Here is a 21,176-nt window from a genome sequence, read left to right on the forward strand (position 1 = left end):
ATGTGCCGCATAAGCCAGAAAGATGCGAACGCATTCCAGCCTAGCAACAGGTGCAAAGGTCTCTTCGTAGTCAATACCTTCTTCTTGACAATACCCCTTTACAACCAGTCGCACTTTGTTTCGTATAACATTTCCTTCTTTATCAAGCTTTTTGCGAAACAACCACTTTAACCCTACAACAAGTGTATCCTTTGGAGTAGGAATCAGTCGCCAGACTTTGTTTCATTCGAATTCATTGAGCTCCTCTTGCATCGTTTTAACCTAATCCGAATGATCCAAAGCAATCTGAACATTTTTAGGTTCGAATTTGGAGATGAACGAATTAAACATGCAATATTCTACTTTGGAGAATCATGCAGTTCATTTCGCTTTCTGTTGTGCTCTTGTAAGAACTCCTCAAGACGATTCGCCTATAACCTACGTTTTTGGATGATCTCTAGTCCATTTAGTCAAAGGAGGATAATTAGGATCACAGGATGGATCCAATTCAACATTTATTTCCTTAAATTCTGACTGTGTATCAGAATCATCAATCTATACATCTGAATCATCATTCGTATTATCTTTCTCCCCCTCGAATGATGTGAATGTCTCTTCTTCAGTTTTTGGATTCTCCCCCTGGAGTGGAATTTCGTGGATATCTTGTGGAGTTGAGTTCTCCCCCTGAAAAGTTGCATTGGAAGTTGATTTAGAACCCCCCTAGAATGTAGCATTCGTGTCATTTGGGTCATTCGCACTTGGTTGCTCTTTGTGCATATCATTCGCTACGTCATCGATTATTTTCTTCAATTCATCAACCTTGTTGTCAGCTGCTTTTGATTCGAAGGAGATAACCTTCTACGGATCATTGAATAGTAGCATGAATTCTTCATAGAGATTGGATAGTGGAATCGTAGCTGGGCTTGGTTTAGGAAAGATCTCTTTTGATCGACTATCATTCGCTTGAGTCCTCTTTAAGTAGTTTTCGTCGGATGTGACATAATAGGTTTCTTTTATTTGTTTTGATCGTTTGTTAAGAACCCTATATGCTTTAGAGGTCAGTGAATATCCCAAGAAGATACCTTCATCATATTTCACATCGAATTTGTTCCTTTTTTCTTTAGAATCAAAGATGAAGCACCTAGAACCAAAAACATGGAAAAACTTTACGTTAGGTTTTCTTTTATTTAAAATTTCATAGGGAGTGACATAAAATCGTTTATTGAGAAAGGAACCGTTTTGGGTGAAGCATGCAGTTCCTATCGCATCTACCCAGAAGTGGAGTGACAAATTCGCAAATGAGAGCATGATTCTCGCAGCCTCACACAATGATTGGTTTCGCCTTTCAACAAATCCGTTCTGTTGTGGAGTGTATGGAGCCAAGAAGTTTTGCCTTGGATGATTCCCTCTATGATATCTACTCTACCATTCCTACTATAAGAGAGATATGGGAATCACTGTAAAAGAAATACAAAAAAGAAGTGGTATGTTCCAAGAAATTTGTGATTGGAAAGTTCATGAATTTCAATATGGTGGATACCAAATATGTGCTCAAACAAGTGGAGGATATTCAAGTCATTGGACATGATCTTGAAGTTGAAGGTATGAGTATAAACTCTAACTTTCTTGTTGGTTCGATCATTGAAAAACTTCCTCCTTCTTGGAAGAATTTCAAACTATATCTTAAGCACTTAACCGATGACATGAGTTTTGAACAACTTGTGTTGAGAATTCGTGTGGAAGAAGATAACAGATTGAATGAGAAAGCAGATGTAAATTCCTTGGAACCAAGTGCGAACTTTTTTGGAGAAGCAAGTACTTCAAGGACAAAGCACAACAATAAGAAAGGTAAGCAAGGCTCCAAACACTCTTCCAAAGATGGCAAAAATCATGGCCCTAACAAGAATAATTTCGGTTCATGTTATGTTTGTAGTAAACTTGGATACAAGGCCAAAGATTGTAGATTCAGGAGGGGTCAAGGAGGAAATAATGGATGAAACAATGGAGGGAACAATGGAAACAATGGTGAAAATTTTGGTGGAGGAAATTCTGGTCAAACCAACATGGTTGAATCACCAAATCAGTTTGTTGCTGTGATTCAAACCAACATGATTAGCATTTGTGTGGATTGGTGGATTGATACCGGAGCCACAAGGCACATTTGCAACTTTCGAACCATGTTTTCTACATACCAGAAAGTCTCGGATTTTGAACCAATGTTTATGGGGAATGGCTCTACTGCAAAAGTTGAAGGAAAGGGAAAAGTGAAGCTACAACTGCTTTCTGAAAAAGAACTTGTTTTATGTGATGTATTGCATGTTCATAAAATTACTAAGAATTTCATTTTTGGTCCTATTATTAGTAACAAGGGATTTAAACTTGTTTTTGAGTCAGATAAGTTTGCTCTTACCAAAGGTGGGATGTATGATGGAAAGGGATACCTTAGTGAGGGTCTCTTCAAAGTCAGTGTCTTACCTTTGTACTATGGTGTTGAAACACCAAAAAATGATGTAACCAATGTTAATGCTAATGCAATAATGGGCACTACTATCCCCTCTTCTATGTATATGCATGATCCTTCATTTTTGTGGCATTCTCGTTTGGGACATGTCAATTTTCGTTCTATTCAAAGAGTGGAAAAACTTGGCATGTTACCAAAATGTTCATTAGACAAAAACCTAAAATGTGAGGTTTGTGTGGAATCAAAATTTTCACAACATCCTCATAAATTAGTTGAAAAATCTAATGAAATACTTGGCTTAATCCACTCTGATTTATGTGATTTTAGAGCAACACCTACAAGAGGAGGAAATAATTATTATATTCTTTTATTGATGATTGCAGCAAGTATTGTTATATTTATCTATTAAATACCAAGGATGAACCTTGAATTCTTTTAAGAATTACAAGGCTGAAGTTGAAAATCAACTTGACAAAAAGATCAAAATTCTAAGGTCTGATCGAGGAGGAGAATATGAATCCAAAGACTTTGCTGAATTTTGTTCTTTAAATGGTATTATATATCAAACAACTGCTCCATATACTCCACAACAAAATGGAGTTGCTGAAGGGAAGAATAGAACATTGAAAAACATGATAATCTCAATGTTAATTACTTCTGGAGCACTACATAATATGTGGGGAGAAGCATGTCTTGCAGCAAATTCAATACTTAATAGAATTCCTCATAAATAGAGTGATAAATCACCATATCATTTGTGGAAAGGGAGGTTACCCTCTTATAAAAGGATGAAAGTGTGGGGTTGCCTTGCTAAGGTACAAGTACCTCTCCCTAAGAGGACTAAACTTTGACCAAATACTATAGATTGCATCTATCTTGGACCTGCCATGAATAGTGCAACCTATAGGTTTTTTGTGTATAAATCACATGTTGATGATATCCATATCCAAGCCATCATGGAATCAACACAGGATGAATTCATTGAAAATAATTTTCCTTTTAAGGATAAAGGGAAAGAGGTTACCTGCTCTAAGAAAACACCTCTAGATGATGGACTGAACGATACCATTCCAGACGAAAGTTTACAATCAAATGAAGAGAATTCTTCTAAGGTTCAAGAAGAGAACCTAAAACCCAGAAAAAGCAAATGGGGCAAAATAGACAAGAATTTTGGACCTAATTACATGACCTATGTAGTGAATAAGGAACCACAAACTTATAAGGATGCTATGGATTCTTCCGAAGCTCCATTTTGGAAAGAGGCAATCAAAAGTGAGATTGACTCCATTGTGCAGAATAAAACTTGGAAATTGGTAGACTTGCCACATGGGCAAAAACCAATTGGGCACAAATGGATATTCAAGAAGAAGTTTAGACCTGATGGTACCATTGAGAAGTACAAAGCTCGTTTAGTAGCTAAAGGGTATCATCAAAAAGAGGGTCAAGACTTCTTTAACACCTATTCACCTGTTACAAGAATTACATCAATTCGCACATTAGTAGCAATTGCATCCATTCGTAATTTGGAAATACACCAAATGGATGTGAAAACTACCTTCTTGTATGGTGAACTAGATGAAGATATATATATATATATATATATATATATATATATATATATATATATATATGAATCAACGTGAAGGGTTTATGGTTAAGGGTCAAGAAAACACAGTCTGTAAGTTAGTTAGGTCACTTTATGAACTAAAACAGGCTCCAAAGCAATGACATGAGAGGTTTGACAACACATTACTCTCTAATGGATTTAGAATTAATGAATGTGATAAATGTGTTTATGTCAAACAATACAAGAATGCTTGTGTCATCATGTAACGCCCGTAGATCAGGGCTAGTCAATTAAGAGACAATAAACGTCAAAATGACTTTTTGATAGAAGATTATTTAGAATGAATAATCTTAACTAAGTTTTAGTGGTCGTGACAAGGGTTCCAGATATATAAAGAATGCCGAAATCCAAGTTATAATGAAGAAGTTATGACCGGTCGAAGTTTCATGTCAGAACCGATAAAAATTCCATCTTTTCTTGATCAAACCCATTTGACTCCATCATCCAATACACAAAGTCCGAAGTTTATTCCATATAATATTAAAAGTAACCTTCAATGACATTAATCTTCAATCCAACTCTCTTTGATAATCCCCAACAATCCTGATCATCCTCTCAAACTCCATTTGTCTTCCGAATCTCCCTCTACGCTCTGCTCCATTTCTCCAAAAAAGGAACACAGCAGGTGTAATAACACCGCTCTGATACCATGTAAAAGATTGTAATCTATATTTCACTCATAATAAAGATGTCTAGTGCCTTAATTTATACTAGAGTCTATCTTACTAATCTAGGCAACTTGGTAAACATGGAAATTTTGAACAAAGTGGTAGAGATTGTAACAAGGTTTCCAAGAATATAAAGAACACTAAATCCGAGTTATAACGAAGAAGTTATGACCAATCGAAGATCCAGACACTGCGTAACGTAATTAGTTATGATAGAGCGATATTTAGCCTTAGTAATCTAAATGAAAGTCGTAGAATACGTTAAACTGAGAGCGTGCATAAAAAGAACATCTAAATCTGAATTCGTATGAGGAAATTATGATTTTTCGAAGTTTCGACTTAGCCATATGCATCCCAAAGTTTGAATATGAGATCGAGTGATTTCTAGTTGAAACAATATAAACGAGAATCGAATATCTCGTCGATAGTAATGCAAGGGTAAAAAGACAGACGAAAACGGACGTCATATGAAGAAGTTATGAATTTCTAACGGAGTTTTCCTGTCCCGGCCTACTAAAAATAATATAATAAAAGTTAAATTCAAAATTAGCCGACGGAGTCTAAACAAGAGTTGTAGAGCATAATCTCACCTACGCATGCATATTAAGAACGTCGAAAACGGAGCTTGTATGCAAAAGATATGAATTTATGAAGTTTGGGGCACGAACTTCCACCTATGTCAGAGCTCACGACGTGAGCACCGTGTTTACAACGTGAGCAGGTGGTGGATGTCTTCCAAGGCAAGTGGCCTAATGACGAACGCGATGACAATGAGCTCACGACGTGAGCATAGGATTTCAGCCTCCTATAAATAGAAAGCGAGGCCATTCGAGTTTGGTTGCTCAATTTCTTTCCTCTCATCCATATTACCTCGTTTTACATGCAAGTTATACCCCCAAAGCCTCGGTATTATCCCGACACCTGAAGAGAGTCCCGAAGCCTCGAAGATCCCGAGGAGAAAAGAGTTTTCGAGCCGAAGCTCTGCCCGAGAGAAGCCTGGTTCGTGAAGATATCCCAGTTTCATCGAAGAATACTACTTTAAGAGCCGTAGTGTTGTCCGATAATCGTCTTATCAGGTGAGTGTATAGTCCCTATCATGAACATGATTTTAATACAAGTATTGTTTGAATGTATTAAATATATGTGTTGTGTGTGTTATTTGATGATGTCTGAATTATGTGTTAAAGTACATACCTGATTGTTTATGATGACTTAGGTTAAAGAGTAAACCTAAGATTTGTTATAATGGTTATGGGGTAGTATCTCTTTATGAGTACGAGCGAGATATATATGGTGAATAGAACTTTAAAATATGTCATTGGTTTGGAAGCATGGATTTGACATACTTATTCGTCCCTAGTCCGAGAGTATGGATTCAACTTTGTTAATTGTCATTAATCAGGGAGTATGGATTAAGACTTAGTCAGTTGTTATTAATCCGAGAGTATGGATTAAGACATGTTTAGTTGTCCTTAGTCCGAGAGTATGGACAACTCATAGAATCTGTCATTAGTCTGGGAGTATGGATTTAGACATGGACCCATTTGTCCCTTATTCGGGAGTATGAAATGGGCATAATCATGGACTCGAGAATATGGATTAGATCTGGGAGTAAGAGTCAGAATTTGAGGTCCTGGGGTATGGATAGTCTCGTTGAGAGGATTAACGGGGTGGGGTAAGAGTTGGTTTTATATATATATATATATACATATATATATATATATATATATATATATATATATATATATAGAGAGAGAGAGAGAGAGAAATTTTATATTGTGTGAATTATAAATTATATATATGTTATAAGATTGTGAGATTGAAATCCCTATATGCTCACCAGGTTCCCAAGCCTGAGCCACTCAATTTCCTTTGAATTATAGGTAGTGGCACAAGAGCATAACTTGGTTGACAAGACGAGAGATTTTGGATTATAGACCACTAGTTATAAATAACTGTTGTAAAGTCTATTTTGTCCTGTTTATACTTTTGGTTTGTATCAGAACATAACATCTCGAGATTTTGTTATATAATAAAAATTACATTTCTTTAAGAAATTCTTTGATAAATTCTTATCATATTTTGTTTTGGTAACAAATTCCGCAACAGTTTTTGTTTTTAGCATTTTTATCTTTTTGCATTATTAAAAAAACAAGATGAGGACAATCTTTATATACGATAGCTCCATGAAGTGGGAAAACAAAAAAATCAAAATGAAAAAAATACTAAAGCGACCGAATAGTTACCGGAAGTGTAGAATCAGCTGTCATAACTAGGGGATCCAAACACCGTAATTCGAGATCCCAACCTTCGATTATAAAAAAATGGTATACTGAAACGTTTTTGTGGGCAGTAATAACAGACTTAGGATGATTTGCTTTTGAATGTTTAAAAAGAATCTTTATCAACAAATCTGGACCCACATAACACGGACCTATTTGTTGACACACGTTACCCTCGCGGTAACAAATAGCTTAAGTATCAGATCCACATAGTCAAGAATGAAGAAAGTGTACAACCGTCATATTCGGTACCCAAATCAAATTTCAAGCGCTCAATCGAAAAAAAAATCCAAAATGATTTTATTTTTGTTATTTTCATATTTTCATGCATTCATTTCAAAGCATACAAAAAAAAATATATTTTAAAAAGATTTTATGTTTTTAGCATTTTTATCTTTTTGCATTATTAAAAAAAACGAGATGAGGACAATCTTTACATACGATAGCTCCATGAAGTGGGAAAACAAAAAAATCAAAATGAAAAAAATACCGAAGCGACCGAATAGTTACCGAAAGTGTAGAATCAGCTGTCATAACTAGGGGACCCAAACACCGTAATTTGAGACCCCAACCTTAGATAATAAAAAAATGGCATACTGAAACGTTTTTGTGGGCGGTAATAACAGATTTAGGATGATTTGCTTTTGAATGTTTAAAAATAATCTTTATCGACAAATCTGAACCCACAGAACATGGGCCTATTTGTTGACACGCGTTACCCTCGCGGTAACAGAGAGCTTAAGTATCAGATCCACACAGTCAAGAATGAGGAAAGCGTACAACCGTCATATCCGGTACCCAAATCAAAATTTCAAGTGCTCAATCGAAAAAAAATCCAAAAAGATTTTATTTTTGTTATTTTCATATTTTTCATGCATTCATTTCAAAGCATACAAAAAAATAATAATAATATTTTAAAAAGATTTTCTGTTTTTAGCATTTTTATCTTTTTGCATTATTAAAAAAAACGAGATGAGGACAATCTTTACATACGATAGCTCCATGAAGTGGGTAAACAAAAAAATCAAAATGAAAAAAATACCGAAGTGACCGAATAGTTACCAGAAGTGTAGAATCAGCTGTCATAACTAGGGGGACCCAAACACCGTAATTCGAGACCCCAACCTTAGATATTAAAAAAAATGGCATACTGAAACGTTTTTCTGGATGGTAATAACAGCTTTAGGATGATTTGCTTTTGAATGTTTAAAAATAATCTTTATCAACAAATCTGGACCCACAGAACACGGACCTATTTGTTGACACGCGTTACCCTCGCGGTAACAGAGAGCTTAAGTATCAGATCCACACAATCAAGAATGAAGACAGGGTACAACCGTCATATCCGGTACCCAAATCAAAATTTCAATCGTTCAATCGAAGAAATTTAATAAAAAAAATTAAAAAATTTGATTGAAGAACTCAAGCTCAAAACGAAGATACAAATCCAAGTTCAATCAAACTAGAAGCCATATTAAAGTCAAATCTAGCGAATGAAGAACTGTGTGATATGATACTTGTGGCTCTCGAAAAACTGAAAGCATAGGAGCTTGGCCCTTTCGGGTAGGATCACTGCTTCAGCGAAAGCTGATTTGACGTGACGGGTTCTTAAGGATGCGTCGATTCTGATTATTGACTATCTAGTCTTAAGGACATGAGATCCCGAGCTATGTTATTTTCGCTTACAAAGCTAATTAATGTATAAAGTTTAAATAAAACTATGGTTGGATTATTGGGTTACATCGTTTCGTGGTCTTCCTCACTTTGGGAGCCCCATCGATGTAAAGTCTGATCAGTTTTCTTTGGTTCCTTTTTCTTAAGCATATTTTTTTGTACATATGTTATTTTCATTTTTTTCTTTTATTGCAGGCATTCACTCTTCATTCCATTTAGTCCTTTTCGTTCCTTCCATTTTTTCTTCTTAGTTTCTTTTTAGTCGCCTATCGTCTTCTCTAGGGTGATTCTCGATTTTGTTCTTGCTTGAGGACAAGAAAGGTCTAAGCTTGGGGAGGTCTGATAGGTGCATTTTATGCACCTATTTTGCATGTTATTTCTGTAATTTCATAGCATTCTACTTCATAATTCTTGCAATTAGTTAATTATTTGGGCAATTTCATATTTCATTAAGAATGTCTGGTACTTCACCATTTTTGATTTATTTTGCAGGCATTATGGAGCATGAAACGTGGAGCTTGGATGCATGGAGCTTTGGAGCATGAGGAGAATATGAACCGGTCGTTCCATGACAAAAAACATGAAGATGGAACCTGAGTCATTGTGCATTATTTTCATAGCAAAGGACTATGCTTGAAATGCGATTCTTGTCACACCGACACGTGTGGTGTTTGTCCTTTGTCATCTTATATTTGAGCAACACGACTCGTGGTGAAGCTAGATTGAACATGGAGCCAACAGTGAAGAATTTTAGCAAAAAGCATGGTCCATGCCAAAAAAACATGGTCAAGACAAATGGCCATGCCAAAAACACATGAGCAAAAGGCATGGCCATGCCAAAAACGCATGGCCTTATGGCATGCACGTGAACATTAATTAAAATAAGAGATGTCGCCATTTTGGAAGCAGAACGGTTTCTGGAGCATCTTTGGGCGATTATCGGAGAACTCTTGGAGCTTTTGAGAAGACCTAATCATGGCAAACACTTTTTATTTCATTTTAGTAAGAACTAAGCATTTCAGTTCCAACTTTATTCTTGTTGATTTGTTCTTAGCCATGTCTGGCTAAGAAACCCTAGTTTCTAGTTCTTGTTCAAAACATGTTGATTGCTTGACTTGAAGCATATGATTTGATGTTTGATTTGTGATTCTATTCTAGTGATTATGTTTTTGTTTAAACTAGAACCCTTAAATTTTATTTGTGTTTGATTGGCCACTTTCATGAATTGAATTTTTGTGCAGTTAATTAACTTTTAGGGCACCTAACCATTCTGTAAAGTTAATGATCGGTAACAAACAATAAGTTTTCTTATTGTAAAACATATATCACATGTTTTCACACTTCCGAGCGTATGAGAAGAAAAGAACATTGTTGGGAAGCTTGTACAAAACTTAATGCAGTTTTTCATTACAATCTAAGAGCGTGTTTATGTTGAATTGGTTAAGCTAAGTCTAGTCAAAGAGCGTGTTTGGTTAGATAATTTGGCAAGAGAGAGGTATTAAAGTGTGTTTATATCTTTCAGTACCAACTTAGAATAGCAATCACAAATTACATCAAGTTATAATCAGGTTAAATGAGAACATTGAGAACTAGAACTGAAAGCACTTTTAAAACTTGTTTACAAATCTACTTCATTTTCTGCATGTTTCAAAGTTGATTGTTATTTTCTTTATTTAACTTTTACAAACAAATCCCCCTTGTGACCAAAGTACCTTGCACAAAGAGGTATAGAATTTTGTCCCGTGTCTCTGTGGTTCGACCCTGCTTGCCTTGTACTACATTTTAGTGCATTAAAGCAGTGTATTTGGAGTTTGTTTTACCCCTATTATTTGTTGGGTTTGACACACCTAACAAATTGGCGTCTTTGCCGGGGACACGATGTTACTAATTTTTTATGCTTAGATCTTTTCGTACTGGTACACCACTTCCATTTGACTCGGAGATAGAGAAGACTGCAAAGAAGCTACGAAAGCAGGCCAAGCTTTGTTTTAGGCAATCGGTTTCTGAAACTTCTTCATCATCTACCCATACGGTGTGTCAGAAACTGAAACAGAAAACCCCTCATCATCATATCAACCATCCTCACCCATAAATACCACCCCACTCTCTTCACCTACTCATAACATCCCCAACACTACACCCACAGAAACCTTAACTCCTACTCATACCATGGGAGATAACCATGGAGGGAATCCACCTCCAAAACCACCACCCGAACAAACCCTTCACCAATGGGCGAGGCAAAATGTTACTCAACAACCTCTTTGCATCACCTATCCAGCAGCCACAAACTTTGAATTGAAATTCGGTCTCATCCACTTACTCCCAACCTTTAGAGGCTTAGAAAACAAAGATCCCCACAAGTTCCTCACGGAGTTCCATGTTGTGTGTGTTGGCATGAAACCACACAATGTCACGGAGGACCAATTAAGCTTAGGGCATTCCCCTTTGCAGTGCAAGACTCAGCAAAAGATTGGCTTTATGACCTCCCACTAGGGACGGTCAACACATGGGTAGATCTTGCACGCCTCTTCTTAGACAATTACTTCCCAGAAATGAAAGCCTCAGCCCTAAGAAGAGAGATAATTGGGATCAAACAACATAAGAGAGTAGTCTTTCATACATATTAGGAGAGGTTCAAAAAGATTTGTTCCCCTTGCCCAAAGCATGGTATTAGTGAGTATCAAATCCTTCAATATTTCATTGAAGACATGACTCCTTGGGAAACAAGACTTCTTAATGCTTCAAGTGGAGGATCTTTGACCGATAAGACCCCAACTAAGATTCGGGATCTCATAAAAAACATGGCAGAGGATTTAAAGCATACTAGTCAAGATGAAGATTGGTATACAGATGCACCCCGAGGTGTAAAAGAGGTGCACACTCCTCAAATTAAAGCTCAACTATCTGAGTTGACTATGGTGGTAATGATGCTTGCTAAGGACAAAGGTGTGCAATCCACACCTTGCCCTTGTGGCATTTGCACTCAAGTGGGAAACCCGATTGATATGTGTCCTCAATTGCAAGAAGAAGAATATGAAGAAGCAAATGCTATGGGAGGCTATTCTGGGCGCAAGCAAAGAACTTATGATCAACCCGAGGCAATCAAGGGTGGAACAACAATCAAAACATGGGCTATCAATAAAGACCACCACCCCATTACCAAGCAAGACCTCCATTCCCATAACAAAATTACCAACCGAGGCAACCACAACCTCCTCCTCAACAAGCCGGGTCCTCAAGCATGTATTTAGAAGACATAGTCAAAAGCCTTGCCACTAGCACTCAAAGTTTTCAGCAAAAAACCAAGGCAAGCATCAAGAATCTTGAGCACCAAATGGCACAACTTGCTCAATCGGTGAGCAAGATGGATATTCAAGGAAAGCTACCTCCTCAAACTGAAAAGAACCCAAAGTACAATGCTTGTGCAATTAGATTGAGGAGTGGAAAGAAATATGATGGCCCGAAGATGCCCGAAGAATAAGAAGAAGAAGAGTTGGTGATAGAAGAACCACCAAAGAAGGATGAAAAAAAGAAAAAATGGTGGAGAAAAAGAAGCCAGAAGAGAAAGAACCAAAGATCACCCCACCACCTTTTCCATCAAGATTGAGCAACAAAAAAAAAAGAGAAGATAGTGAAATCATGGCAATGTTCCGGAAAGTTGAAGTCAACATCCCTCTTTTAGACGCCATCAAACATGTACCTAGATATGCTAAGTTCCTTAAGGAACTTTGCACATCTAAAAAGAAGTTGTGAGGTAACGAGATAGTGAAAGTAAGTGAAAATGTTTCTGCAGTTTTGCAGAAAAGGATGCCCCCAAAGTGCAGGATCCGGGTGTTTTCACCGTTCCTTGCAAATTGGGAAACCTTTATGTCCCCCATGCTATGCTAGATTTAGGAGCTTCAATTAATGTTTTACCATATTCTGTCTATAAATCTATTGGCATAGACACTTTAACAAAAACCGGGGTGATTATCCAACTTGCAGATCGTTCTATAGTACACCCAAAAGGTGTATTAGAGGATGTTTTAGTGCAAGTTAATGAGCTTGTCTTTCCTGCATATTTTTATGTGCTTGATATGGGAGATGATGACCATTCATCCTTGAGTTCCATACTTTTAGGTAGACCATTCTTAAAAACAGCAAGAACAAAAATTGATGTCTAAAATGGTACATTGTCCATGGAATTCGATGGGGAGGTCATCAACATCAATATCTATGAAACAATGAGGTACCCAAGTGATGTTCATTGTATAAATTTTGTTGATATGATCCAACCTTTGATTGAAAAGTGTTTTTGAGTTGACTAACCATGATTTGTTGGAGTTAGTTTTGAGCAGAAATTTTGGTAACAATTCAGTCAAAGAAATTGCAAAAAATTTCAAGTTAGATGAAAAGTTGCCGGAAATTATGGAGTTCATGGAAGAGAGGAAGAAAATGAGATATGATAATAGCAATGTGAAATTGCCCATTTATAACAAAAAACTTCTTCCTTCTGTTGTGTAGGAACCTAAGATAGAATTGAAGACTCTTCCAGATTATTTGAAGTATGCATACCTTGGAGAAGAGAAGACTTTGCCTGTCATTATCTCCAACAAGCTGTCCATTGCAGAAGAAGATGAGTTGGTGACTTTGCTGAAAAAGTATAAGAAAGCTATTGGGTGGACAATTGCTGACATAAAAGGGTTGAGTCCTTCCTTGTGCATGCATAAGATTCTCATGGAGTAAGACTTCAAACCAACCCGAGAGGCACAAAGAAGATTGAATCCACCCATGATGGAGGTGGTAAAGAAAGAAATCATGAAGCTTTTGGATGCAGGTATGATCTACCCTATCTTAGATAGTAAATGGGTGAGCCCCGTTCAGGTAGTCCTGAAAAAAGCCGGGGTCACAATTGTCAAGAATCCAAAGGGAGATTTGGTGCCAACCCGTGTGCAAAAATGGGTGGAAGGTTTATAGAAATTTGAACGCCTCAACGAGAAAAGACCATTTTCCCTTGCCATTTAGTGACCAAATGTTAGAGAGATTGGCGGGTAAATCTCATTACTGTTGCTTGGATGGTTTCTCGGGGTTTCATCAAATTCCGGTATCCCCAGAAGACCAAGAGAAAACCACCTTCACTTGTCCCTTTGGTACATTTGCTTATAGGCGTATGCCTTTTGGTCTATGCAATGCACCCGCAACATTTCAGAGATGCATGGTGAGTTTTTTTTTCTGAATATGTTGAAAACATCATTGAAGTTTTCATGGATGATTTCACAGTATATGGAAACTCCTTTGATGAATGTTTAATCAATCTAACAAAAATTTTGCAAAGGTGCATTGACACAAACCTTATGCTTAACTACGAAAAATGCCACTTCATGGTGGACAAAAGATTGATTTTAGGCCATATTGTGTCCCCAAAAGGCTTGGAAGTTGACAAAGCGAAGATAGATGTTATCAAGAGTCTTCCTTACCTGAAAAATGTTCGGGAAGTTCATTCGTTTCTTGGCCATGCGGGTTTCTATCGGCGATTCATCAAAGATTTTTCAAAGATTACAGTGCTGATGTGTCAACTACTCCAAAAAGATGATGAATTCGAGTTTACTCAGCCATGCAAGGATGCCTTTGATCATTTGAAGGATTTACTCACCTCCTCCCGAATCATCCAACCACCTAATTGGGATCTCCCGTTTGAGATTATGTGTGACGCGAGCAACATGACTGTTGGGGCGGTATTAGCTCAAAAGGTGGATTGAGCACATCATGTCATCTACTATGCATCAAAGACCCTTGATAATTCACAAAGCAACTACACCACAACTGGAAAAGAGTTGCTTGCTATTGTGTTTGAACTAAAGAAGTTCCAACAATACCTCCTTGGAACTAAATTGATCATATATTCGGACCATGCATCCATAAATCACTTACATACAAATAAAGATTCGAAGCCGAGGTTAATACGGTGGATGCTGCTTTTGCAAGAGTTCGATATTGAGGTCAAAGATAAAAGCGGGAAAGAGAACCTAGTCACCGAACATTTGAGCCAAATAGTCCAGCCCGAAGATGAGACTCCCATCCATGACACATTCCCAGACGAGCACTTGTTTGCTATCCAAACACCACCTTGGTATGCGGATATATGCAACTTCATGGTCACGAGAAAGTTCCCACCTGATCTCACGAGGTGACAGAGAGATAAGATCAAGAAAGATGCAATAAGGTACATTTGGTATGAGCCGTACCTTTGGAAACATTGTGCAGATTAGGTAATAAGAAGATGTGTCAAAGAACATGAGGTACAATCTATCCTCAACTTTTTTCATGGTTATGTTTGTGGAGGGAATTTTGGTCCTCAACGAACTTTTAGGAAAATTTTAGACTGTGGATTTTATTGGCCTCGACTCTTTCATGACTCTTACACTTTTTGTAAAAGTTGTGGGAGTTGTCAAATGACAAGTTCTTAGAGTTCCCGTAACCAAATTCCCTTGACCCCCATCTTGGTTTGTGAAATATTTGATATATGGGGTATTGATTTTATGGGTCCTTTTCCTTCATCCTTTGGGAATTTATACATCCTTTTGGCTGTTGACTATGTTTCCAAATGGGTAGAGGCAAAGGCAACAAGAACTGATGATGCTAAAGTTGTTGTAGATTTTGTCAAAGCTAACATCTTATGTAGGTTTGGAACTCCAAAAGCCTTGATCAGTGACAGAGGCACCCACTTCTGTAACAAAACTCTTGGATCAGTTCTCAAGAAGTATGGAGTCCAACATCGGGTGTCTACAGCTGATCACCCGCAAACAAATGGACAAGCTAAAGTGTCAAACAGAGAAATCAAGTCCATACTTGAGAAAACAGTGAACACAAACCGCAAAGATTGGAGTTTGAGATTAAAAGATGCTCTTTGGACACACCGCACAACATATAAAACTCCAATTGGGATGTCACCTTATAGACTTGTTTTTGGCAAAGCTTGTCACCTCCCTGTTGAATTGGAACACAAAGCTTTATGGGTTGTCAAAAAGCTAAACATGAAGATTGATGAAGCGGGTGCTCACCAAAAGTTAGAGATTCAAGAGTTAGAGGAGATAAGAAATGAAGCAATCAAAAGTTCACGCATCTACAAAGACAATACCAAAGCTTTCCATGATAAGTACCTCTCCCGCAAGACCTTTGAGATTGGTCAAAAGGTATTACTCTATGACTCTCGACTTAAATGGTTTTCCGGTAAGTTACGGTCCCGGTGGGTGGGACCGTTCATTGTTACTAATGTATTTGATCATGGTGCAGTTGAGATTAAGAGTAACAAAACTAGAAAAGTGTTCAAATTTAATGGTCATAGGTTAAAGGTCTTCTATGAAGGTTTCCAAGAGAAAGACATGGAGGTAGATAGCTTGGAATGCCTGGACTACATTGAGTGAATCTAAAGAGCAAAGTCGAGCCAAAGACCTGAAACAAGGGCGGCTAACCGAGAGGCAACTCGGGAGTATTTCTTTCTATTTTCTTTATTTTGATTTATTTCATCCGTGTTGCAATGTTTTTGCGTCTTTTTGGGGGTTCCGCAAAAATAAATTTCCTATCTAATGGTCAAAGAAAATATGGTTTTGAAAAAAAAATTGTGAATTTGATGTTAACAGAAAGAAAATGCACAGGGTAGGCCAAAAACACACATGCTCATGCTAAATCTATAACGCCCGCAGATTTGGGCTAGCCAATTTAGAAACAATGAGTGTCAAAAATGAGTTTTTAATGGAAGATTATTTAAGAGGATTAATCTTAACCAAGTTGTAGAATATATCTCAAGGGTTCCGTACATTTAAAGAACGCCGAAATCCGAGTTATAACGAAGAAGTTATGGCTCGTCAAAGTTTTTCGGCAAAACCGGCACGGCACCGTGAGACGTAAATAATGAATTTATGATAGAGGACTTTTTAGACTTAGTGATCTAAACCAAAGTTGTAGTATACGTTAAACCGAGAACATCCATAAAAAGAACGACCAAATCTGACTTCGTATGAGGAAGTTATGATTTTTCTAACATTTAGCATAACAGTACACAACCCAAAAATTCAAATTTTAGATCGGTCGATTTTTAGCCAAAATAATCTAAACGAGAAATGAAGATATCGTTAATAGGAGTTAAAAGATAAAAAGACAGTAGAAAACGGAGCTCGTATGCGAAAGAATGAGAATTAGCCAACAGTGTCTAAATGAAAGTTCTAGTACTCATAAATACCAACACGTTGATATAAATAACGTCGAAAACGAAGCTTGTATGCGAAAGATATGGACGAAACTTAGTCTTTACTTTTCGAGCGTGACGAATTCGAATACAGTTTTGTAAATCTAAGATACAATAAGAATTAACCGAGAGGGTCTAAATGAAAGTTGTAGTAATCATAAATACCAATGCGTGGATATAAATAACGTAGAAAACGGAGCTCGTACGCGGAAGATACGGACGAAGCTTAGAGACTACTTTACTATAAAACTCCTATAAATAAAGGGTGAACTCCTCATATTTTCTTCACACCATAAGCCTTTCTTTCTCTCTCTTACTTCTCTCTAGCCTCCCTAAACCCCTCCCAAGTCTAGGTAACCTCCTTAGCATGAGAAGGAAGCCCCGGAGCACCCGACGGCTCCGAGAAGAAAAGCTTTCGGCTCAGAAACACTGCTCCAGCGAAGCCTGGTTTTCCATAAAACCTGTTGTAAGTGAGCTACGCCTACGCTATTTTTTAAATAGCTTTTATTTAATTATAGTAATGTTATTAGGAACTTATAATAAGTATTTTGGCTATTATTATGGGTTATATAAGTATTGATTAACACTTATATAATAGTAATAATATCTAGACTATTAATTAGTCTCGACGAATAATAGACTAAACTCTAGTGGTAATAATACTAGGTTTCGTTGAAGGAAATTATTATTTTAAGAAGCGAAGCGCTGTCTGAGTTCGGAATCACCACCGTATTAGGTGAGTGCATAGTCCCTTTCATGAACATGATTTTAATACAAGTATTGATTGAAGTATTAATTATATGTTTATGTGCGAGTTAATTGATGTTGCCTGAAATACGTGTTAAAGAATATACCTGATTATATATGATGATTTACGATAAAGAGTAGACCTAAATTAATTATGAGGAATATTGGGTTGTATTTTCTTACGAGTACAAGTGAGTTATACTCAGAGAATAGAACTTTAGTATATGTCATTTATCCGGGAGCATGGATTAGACACAATCATTGTCCCTAGTCCGAGAGTATGGATTGGACATAGTCAACTGTCATTAATTCAGGGGTATGGATTATGACATAGCCAGTTGTCCTTAGTCCGGGAGTATGGATTAAGACATAGTCATTCGTCCGTAGTCCGAGAGTATGGATTAGGCATAATCATTCGTCATTAATCCGAGAGTATGGATTAGTCATTCGTCCCTAGTCCGAGAGTATGGATCAGGCATAACCATTTGTCATTAATCTGAGAGTATGGATTAGGTAAAGCCGTTCATTTATGATCCGGGAGTATGGATTAGGTAAAACGGTTAATCTTGGGTTTGAGAGTATGGATAGTCTCATTGTGAGGATCGACGAGGTGGGATAAGATTTGCTTATACATATATGGTGAAATTATATATTTTGTGAGTTCTAAATTATATATATGATATAACATTATGGGATTGAAATCCCTATGTACTCACCAGGTTTCCCAACCTGACCCACATAGTTTATTTATATCACAGGTGTTGATATGAAGTCACATTACACTGAGAGATTAAGGAGATATAAATCACTAGTGATAATGAATGTAAGTTCTGTTTATGCTTATGTTTCTGTATTGACGATGACATCCCAAATGTTTTAAAATGAATAAAAATACTTTTATTTGGGAATGCTTTGATAACGTATTTATCATGTTTTACTGGGAACAAATTCCGCAAACATTTTTATTACAAGAGGTACTCTGATTTTTATAAAATATAAACAAAATCGGTCTTTTCTAGCCGAGAAAAAGGGGATGTCACAAAAACGCATGGTCATTTTTTTTGCCCATGCGTCCGGATCGAGGTTTATAAGAAAAAAATTTGTTTGGCATGGGCTAGCTCGAAATTGCATGGGTAAGGGCCAAAACGCACGACCTAAACCTTATACCATGCGCTACTATCGAGGATTGCAAAAGAAAAAAAATGTGCACGGGCTTTGTGAAAATCGCATGGGTAAAAGCTCAAAACGCACGACCTAAGCGTTAGACCGTGCGCTACCATCGAAGATTGTAAGAAGCAATAAAAAAACACACGTGCATGCTCGAAAATAACGCGCTTGAAGGAAAAATTGGCACGACCTAATCAAAAAACGCACAGCCCCAAACTGCGTTAGATTGTTCTAAAAACCTCACAGGCTATAACTCACGGACGAAATCGAGAAAGCACGGGCCATGTCTCGATCGACTTTAGATCGTGCAACAAACAGAAGCCTCCAAACTTTAGGATTGTGCGTTTTTGTTTTCTTCTCCCTTCTCTATTACCCGTCATCTGCCAAAACTTCCTAACCCTAATCAAGCATCAATTTTTTCTTTCAATTAATCCAAGATTAAGGCACAAAGGTATGTTGTTATCGATTCCTAACTTCACTTCACTCATCATCTCGGTCGAATTCATTATTCATTGGGGTAAAATTGAAATTTTTTGCATAAATAGTAGTTTTTGATTTGTAATGTTTGAATTGATTCTTGTATTGGGTTTCAAAATTCTTGTATAGGGTTTGAATAACAAGCTTGGGGAGGTGCTTTTGGAAGGAAAATTGGAAGCTTTCATATGCAATTGGGCATTCCACCATTGAAGAGTTCAAGCGTTCTTGAGGTTGAAGATGAAGTGAACAATTCAAGCAACCACCACAAATTCAAGCGTTTGAACGGTACATTCCTTCCATATCTCAAGTTTTATGCGTTGAATTTAAGTTTGTTCGATTAGAATAGTTGTGAATTCGTTCTTGTGCTTCATATAATTGTTCATTCGTGCTTGTCTAGTTGTGTTATCATCTTTGGGCACCACTTGTCTGCCATAAATTCGGTTTGTCATCATGCCAAAACGAAAAAATCCAAAGCCAAAAGAACAATTGGAATCCAAATATGGTGTCACCATGATTATTCACAATTATCTTGAGAACCGTGAATGATTCCTTCACCTCAAGGACCGCGAATATTCTCAACAACGGTTTGTAGATATTCCCACTCTCCAAGAACTAGGAGTTTATAATGGCGTCTGTCACACCCCCAAACCAGAATGGCGGAAACATTCGGGGGTGGATGACTTCATGTAGTATCACAACCATTGAATATTGTAAAGAAAGTAACACAACCATCACATATATAATGAAAACGTATATTGTTGCGTTATACATATTAGCAAAAGAATATTACAATGAGATGATAAATGTTCAATAATAAAACATCCTTAGTGTTCCTTTCTCCAAAAGCTGGTGGTTACCTGTATTACTGATTCCCTGAGAAATACAAGTGGTTTCGAAAAAGTGTCAACAATTAAGTTGGTGAGTTCATAAGTGTTTTGCATTGAAAAGTATGTCCTTTTTGATAGCAACTCGATGAACGAGGTTTTCAGAAAATCCAATATTTTCTATAGATGATTTGAAAAGTTTCCCGTGTTGGAGTGCATTAGTGTTTTCCATGCTTGAATAATAGTGATAAAAGTTGTGTTAACAATAAAATGGAAAACTGAAATGCATATATGAATCTCGTAAATCAAACTTGTTTTTATACTTTTATGTGAGTTTTATAACCATGCTATTGACACTGATGGCCTGTAACAACGTTCTTCAGGCGTTGGAACTGTTATGACATTTGTCACCCTAGGCCTGCCGGCCTAGCTGTAGCTAACAGCTTAGGTGTGGGATTGTCAATCCCTTATAGATCTATACATAAGTATCACGCTCCCCCTACAAGGGATTATGGTATATAATACAGGACTTAATAATGCATACTCGAACGTACGTCAAGCTGTCTCACATTACTTGGTATAAACAGATTTACGATAATAAAGACTTTACTTCTTTTGAAAGCATTTCATTTGTCGAGATGTATATGTAAAATGTAGGAATCACTTGAATACTACACTCATTATAGTTTCTCAAAAGTATGTTCCCATTTGGTAATAACAACTTGGTGATATAATAGCCCTTTAAACATAAAGTTATTTTTGTATCAAAACCCTATAAGAACGATATTATAAAAATGATACTTTGATTTGTATTGTACTTGTATTCCCCCCTAAAACGTGAAAAGAATTGAAAAGTAGGGGTATGAACTCACTCGTTAAGTTTGAAGAGAGAGGCTAGGGTTGAGCAGAACTTCGACCGCGGATAGTTGCGTCGTCGGGCTCTTCGGGGATCTCTGCAGCGTAAATCTTTCGTCAGGGCTCGAGTGCGGAAACCAAGGTAAGAAAATGGTCTCTGGAGCTGGGAGAATGGCTGAGAAATGGTG

At 37.1% G+C, this 21,176-nt stretch overlaps 1 protein-coding gene across 1 annotated transcript; it reads left to right on the top strand.

Moving 5' to 3' along the window:
- The first annotated feature begins 12,231 nt into the window (after positions 1-12,231).
- Positions 12,232-12,857, top strand: LOC145059554 (uncharacterized). Its single transcript, XM_079007392.1, has 2 exons — positions 12,232-12,443; positions 12,488-12,857. Exons 1-2 carry the CDS (start codon positions 12,232-12,234, stop codon positions 12,855-12,857), a joined length of 582 nt encoding a protein of 193 aa, XP_078863518.1.
- The last annotated feature ends 8,319 nt before the right edge of the window (positions 12,858-21,176 follow it).

This window comes from Lactuca serriola, chromosome 6 (genome assembly GCF_051521515.1).
Source record: "Lactuca serriola cultivar US96UC23 chromosome 6, Lser_US96UC23_V15, whole genome shotgun sequence".
Classification (NCBI taxonomy): domain Eukaryota; kingdom Viridiplantae; phylum Streptophyta; class Magnoliopsida; order Asterales; family Asteraceae; genus Lactuca; species Lactuca serriola.

Bases quoted from the DNA above. Each gene is read 5' to 3' on its own strand.
- LOC145059554 (XM_079007392.1), top strand. From the start codon at position 12,232: ATGGTGGAGAAAAAGAAGCCAGAAGAGAAAGAACCAAAGATCACCCCA. The intron at 12,444-12,487 runs GTGAGGTAACGA...ATGTTTCTGCAG, and splicing joins TGCACATCTAAAAAGAAGTT to TTTTGCAGAAAAGGATGCCC.